This window comes from Oncorhynchus mykiss, chromosome 30 (assembly GCF_057628025.1).
Source record: "Oncorhynchus mykiss isolate SJ-2025 chromosome 30, ASM5762802v1, whole genome shotgun sequence".
Classification (NCBI taxonomy): Eukaryota; Metazoa; Chordata; class Actinopteri; order Salmoniformes; family Salmonidae; genus Oncorhynchus; species Oncorhynchus mykiss.
The window spans coordinates 1,641,020-1,647,500 of NC_143051.1; the positions used below are offsets into that span (position 1 = coordinate 1,641,020).

The following is a 6,481-nucleotide window of genomic DNA, read 5'->3' on the forward strand; positions in this document are numbered from 1 at the left end:
GTCCAACGCTCTAACCACTAGGCTACCCTGCCGCCCCAAGATGGGAGACTGGGGGCCGATGGGAGACTAGGGAAGATGGGAGACTGGGGGCCGATGGGGGACTGGGGGCCGATTGAGACTGGGGGCCGATGGAGACTGGGGGCCGATGGAGACTGGGAGCCGATGGAGACTGGGGGCCTATGGGAGACTGGGGAAGATGTGAGACTGGGGGACTGGGGAAGATGGGAGACTGGGGAAGATGGGAGACTGGGGCCGGTGGGGGACTGGGGGCCGATGGAGACTGGGGCTGGTGGGGGACTGGGGGCCGATGGAGACTGGGGGCCGATGGAGACTAGGGCCAGTGTGGGACTGGGGGCCGGTGGGGGACTGGGGGCCGATGGAGACGTCGGCCGGTGGGGGACTGGGGGCGTCGGAGACTGGGTGCTGGTGGAGACTGGGGGCCGATGGAGACTGGGGCCGGTGTGGGACTGGGGGCCTATAGGAGACTGGGGAAGATGGGAGACTGGGGGCCGATGGGGGACTGGCGGCAGATGGAGTCTGGGGAAAATGGGAGACTGGTGGCCGATGGGGGACTGTGGGCCGATGGAGTCTGGGGAAGATGGGAGACTGGCGGCCGATGGAGTCTGGGGAAGATGGGAGACTGGGGGCCGATGGGGGACTGGGGGCTGATGGAGACTGGGGGCCGATGGAGACTGGGGGCCGATGGGAGACTGGGGGCCGATGGGAGACTGGGGGCCGATGGGAGACTGGGGGCCGATCGGGGACTGGGGGCCGATGGAGTCTGGGGAAGATGGGAGACTGATGGCCGATGGGGGACTGGGGGCCGATGGAGACTGGGGGCCGATGGAGACTGGGGAAGATGGGAGACTGGGGGCCGTTAGGGACTGGGGGCCGATGGAGACTGGGGCCGGTGTGGGACTGGGGGCCTATAGGAGACTGGGGGCCTATAGGAAACTGGGGCCGGTGGGGGACTGGGGGCCTATAGGAGACTGGGGCCGGTGGGGGACTGGGGGCCTATAGGAAACTGGGGCCGGTGGGGGACTGGGTCCTATAGGAAACTGGGGCCGGTGTGGGACTGGGGGCCGATGGAGACTGGGAAAGATGGGAGACTGGGGCCGGTGGGAGACTGGGGAAGATGGGAGATTGGGGCCGGTGGGGGACTGGGGGCCGATGGGGGACTGTGGGCCGATGGAGTCTGGGGAAGATGGGAGACTGGCGGCCGATGGAGTCTGGGGAAGATGGGAGACTGGGGGCCGATGGGGGACTGGGGGCTGATGGAGACTGGGGGCCGATGGAGACTGGGGGCCGATGGGAGACTGGGGGCCGATGGGAGACTGGGGGCCGATGGGAGACTGGGGGCCGATCGGGGACTGGGGGCCGATGGAGTCTGGGGAAGATGGGAGACTGATGGCCGATGGGGGACTGGGGGCCGATGGAGACTGGGGGCCGATGGAGACTGGGGAAGATGGGAGACTGGGGGCCGTTAGGGACTGGGGGCCGATGGAGACTGGGGCCGGTGTGGGACTGGGGGCCTATAGGAGACTGGGGGCCTATAGGAAACTGGGGCCGGTGGGGGACTGGGGGCCTATAGGAGACTGGGGCCGGTGGGGGACTGGGGGCCTATAGGAAACTGGGGCCGGTGGGGGACTGGGTCCTATAGGAAACTGGGGCCGGTGTGGGACTGGGGGCCGATGGAGACTGGGAAAGATGGGAGACTGGGGCCGGTGGGAGACTGGGGAAGATGGGAGATTGGGGCCGGTGGGGGACTGGGGGCCGATGGAGACTGGGGGCCGATGGGGGACTGGGGGCCGATGGAGTCTGGGGAAGATGTAGTGGCATGTATGCACTGTTCTCTGTTTATTGTAGACTGGGGAAAATTCAGGGCACATATGATGCTCTGCCATGACAGATGTATTTCTAATGACATCTTTTGATCAATAAAATCTCTGTGCGCTTACCTTAGTCCTAATACTAATTGAATGCTGTTTTCATACATGGTAATATATTGATGTTGCTCTTTGATCTTGTTGCCATAGTAATATGTGCTATCTGCGCCTCGTTCTTCTCCTTCAGGTCTGTACAACAGGGGATACATCTATCTAGACGTACCCATCTCAGATGACAGCTGTATTTCAGGTAGCTACTAACAGAGCGGTTGCCAAGTGTTGCACGGTACACCCAAACTTCCAGACCTTTTCGATATTAGAACATGGTAGAAGGTTTGATGCTAGAATTTGTGGTACTTTCGGTACTTCTGTCAAATGGGTCTCACGGATCAAGCCTGTCTATCAGCACAGCCGACCTCTTATTATAGAGAACCCTGCCTGCTCCCCTAACTCACTGCCCTTATTATAGAGCTCCCTGCCTGCTCCCTTAACTCACTGCCCTTATTATAGAGCTCCCTGCCTGCTCCCTTAACTCACTGCCTGCCCTTATTATAGAGCTCCCTGCCTGCTCCCCTAACTCACTGCCCTTATTATAGAGCTCCCTGCCTGCTCCCCTAACTCACTGCCCTTATTATAGAGCTCCCTGTCTGCTCCCCTAACTCACTTCCCTTATTATAGAGCTCCCTGCCTGCTCCCATAACTCACTGCCCGTCCTTATTATAGAGAACCCTGCCTGCTCCCATAACTCACTGCCCGTCCTTATTATAGAGAACCCTGCCTGCTCCCATAACTCACTGCCCTTATTATAGAGCTCCCTGCCTGCTCCCCTAACTCACTGCCCTTATTATAGAGCTCCCTGCCTGCTCCCCTAACTCACTGCCTGTCCTTATTATAGAGCTCCTTGCCTGCTCGCCTAACTCACTGCCTGTCCTTATTATAGAGCTCCTTGCCTGCTCGCCTAACTCACTGCCTGTCCTTATTATAGAGCTCCTTGCCTGCTCGCCTAACTCACTGCCTGTCCTTATTATAGAGCTCCTTGCCTGCTCGCCTAACTCACTGCCTGTCCTTATTATAGAGAACCCTGCCTGCTCCCATAACTCACTGCCCGTCCTTATTATAGAGAACCCTGCCTGCTCCCATAACTCACTGCCCTTATTATAGAGCTCCCTGCCTGCTCCCCTAACTCACTGCCCTTATTATAGAGCTCCCTGCCTGCTCGCCTAACTCACTGCCTGTCCTTATTATAGAGCTCCCTGCTTGCTCCCTTAACTCACTGCCTGTCCTTATTATAGAGCTCCCTGCCTGCTCGCCTAACTCACTGCCTGTCCTTATTATAGAGCTCCCTGCCTGCTCCCATAACTCACTGGTTGTCCTTAATATGGAGCTTCCTGCCTGCTCCCATAACTCACTGCCTGTCCTTATTATAGAGCTCCCTGCCTGCTCCCCTAACTCACTGGTAGTCCTTATTATAGAGCTCCCTGCCTGCTCCACTAACTCACTGCTAGCCTGCACTGGGAGTCAGGGCTGCATCATGTTAGCTCCACTAACTCACTGCTAGCCTGCACTGGGAGTCTGGGCTGCATCATGTTAGCTCCACTAACTCACTGCTAGCCTGCACTGGGAGTCTGGGCTGCATCATGTTAGCTCCACTAACTCACTGCTAGCCTGTACTGGGAGTCTGGGCTGCATCATGTTAGCTCCACTAACTCACTGCTAGCCTGCACTGGGAGTCAGGGCTGCATCATGTTAGCTCCACTAACTCACTGCTAGCCTGCACTGGGAGTCTGGGCTGCATCATGTTAGCTCCACTAACTCACTGCTAGCCTGCACTGGGAGTCTGGGCTGCATCATGTTAGCTCCACTAACTCACTGCTAGCCTGCACTGGGAGTCAGGGCTGCATCATGTTAGCTCCACTAACTCACTGCTAGCCTGCACTGGGAGTCTGGGCTGCATCATGTTCGCTCCACTAACTCACTGCTTGCCTGGGAGTCTGGGCTGCATCATGTTAGCTCCATTAACTCACTGCTAGCCTGGGAGTCTGGGCTGCATCATGTTCGCTCCACTAACTCACTGCTTGCCTGGGAGTCTGGGCTACATCATGTTAGCTCCATTAACTCACTGCTAGCCTGGGAGTCTGGGCTGCATCATGTTAGCTCCACTAACTCACTGCCATCCTGCACACAAGTTAACACACTTCAATAATGCGACACGGCATGTAGAAATGTTGAAACTTAATTACAGTTCGCAAAACAATGTCCATACAAGAAGATACCGGTAGTTTCCAGCTTTGTAGGCCAACTTTCTTTTCTCGCTGACAGATAGCGAACATCAATTCACTACCCTTTGGTACTTAGTTTGTGATAATATGCATCAAAAATTGTATTCACTTAATCGGTGTCTCACGTCTCTCCCAAAGATGATATTTTACCTCAACGGACGGACTCCGGGCCGCTCTCCTCTTGCCTTGTGAATGACGTCATTACTGGTTAACGAGACAGCGCACATTTTTTTATAAATGAAGCTACTTCTATGCAAATGTTGTTGATCAGTACAATGAAATAAGTCTTCAATGGAAGAGGAACAGATTGTTGGTCATCTGTAGTCCCATTCGATCAGCCAAAAAAGCTCAATAACTCAATGCCTGCACACACTCCTATTGAATACGCATCCACCTGTATTATGGATAGGCCTTGGCTACATATTGATTTACCCAGTTTATCAATAGAGATTTACCATTCATATAATTGACTCCCATTATGTTACGTAATTAGATTTGGTAAAAACAAGGTCTAATTGATTAATTCATGCATACATGGCTGTCTCTGAAAAATGTTGACGTAAAATATGTCAAATTTAATGATCTTGAATTCAAGATGCCCAACGATTGACTAATATGCCTTCTTTTCTTGCCGTGATATCGTATCGAGTATTATGATACTAAACCTGCTATTGAGTATTATGATACTAAACCTGCTATTGAGTATTATGATACTAAACCTGCTATTGAGTATTATGATACTAAACCTGCTATTGAGTATTATGATACTAAACCTGCTATTGAGTATTATGATACTAAACCTGGTATCAAAATAAAATGCTCTTAGGGTCCTATTTGTCTCATACTGTTATAGTGGTTTATTCAGCCAGGAATCATGGGTATTGGCAGCAGATCCTTGATCTGAGTGAGATAATGGTGTTATTACAAGTCCATTTGGATGGAAAGGCGAGAAAACATTTGGCCCCACAACATTACCATCTATAACTGTCTGAGGGCTGTGAAGAGGGCCCCACAACATCTATATCTGTCTGAGGGCTGAGAAGAGGCCCCACAACATCTATAACTGTCTGAGGGCTGTGAAGAGGCCCTACAACATTACCATCTATAACTGTCTGAGGGTTGTGAAGAGGCCCCACAATATTAACATCTATATCTGTCTGAGGGCCCTCAACATTACCATCTATATCTGTCTGAGGGCTGCGAAGAGGGCCCACAACATTACCATCTATATCTGTCTGAGGGCTGCGAAGAGGCCCCACAACATTACCATCTATATCTGTCTGAGGGCTGCGAAGAGGGCCCTCAACATTACCATCTATATCTGTCTTAGGGCTGCGAAGAGGGCCCACAACATTACCATCTATATCTGTCTGAGGGCTGTGAAGAGGGCCCTCAACATTACCATCTATATCTGTCTGAGGGCTGTGAAGAGGGCCCACAACATACAGTTGAAGTCGGAAGTTGACATCACTTAGGTTGGAGTCATTAATACTTGTTTTTCAACCACTCCACAAATTTCTTGTTAACAAACTATAGTTTTGGCAAGTCGGTTAGGACATCTACTTTGTGCAGGACACAAGTCATTTTTCCAACAATTATTTACAGACAGATTATTTCACCTATAATTCACTGTTTTACATACACTATGTTGACTGTGCCTTTAAACAGCTTGGAAAATTCCAGAAAATGATGTCATGGCTTTAGAAGCTTCTGATAGGCTGATTGACATCATTTGAGTCAATTGGAGGTGTACCTGTGGATGTATTTCAAGGCCTACCTTCAAACTCAGTGCCTCTTTGCTTGACATCATGGGAAAATCTAAAGAAATCAGCCAAGACCTCAGAAAATAATTGTAGACCTCCACAAGTCTGGTTCATCCTTGGGAGCAATTTCCAAATGCCTGAAGGTACCACGTTCATCTGTACAAACAATAGTATGCAAGTATAAACACCATGGGACCACGCAGCCGTCATACCGCTCAGGAAGGAGACGTGTTCTGTCTCCTAGAGATGAACGTACTTTGGTGCAAAAAGTGCAAATCAATCCCAGAACATCAGTAAGGGACCTTGTGAAGATGCTGGAGGAAACAGGTACAAAAGTATCTATATCCACAGTAAAACGAGTCCTATATCGACATAACCTGAAAGGCCACTCAGCAAGGAAGAAGCCACTCCTACAAAACTGCCATAAAAAAGCCAGACTACAGTTTGCAACTGCACATGGGGACAAAATCATACTTTTAGGAGAAATGTCTTCTGGTCTGATGAAACAAAAATAGAACTGTTTGGCCATAATGACCATCATTATGTTTGGATG

The 6,481-nt window shown here is 51.6% G+C and overlaps 1 protein-coding gene across 3 annotated transcripts in view; it reads left to right on the plus strand.

Moving 5' to 3' along the window:
* fam91a1 (family with sequence similarity 91 member A1) overlaps nucleotides 1–6,481 on the plus strand; it is a 137,424-nt gene that overhangs the window by 74,464 nt on the left and 56,479 nt on the right. For all 3 annotated transcript variants that reach the window (XM_090228520.1, XM_090228522.1, XM_090228521.1), the window contains one exon: nucleotides 2,074–2,136. In XM_090228520.1, coding sequence (XP_090084646.1) covers nucleotides 2,074–2,136 — 63 coding nt within the window. The remainder of the gene's footprint in view (nucleotides 1–2,073; nucleotides 2,137–6,481) is intronic.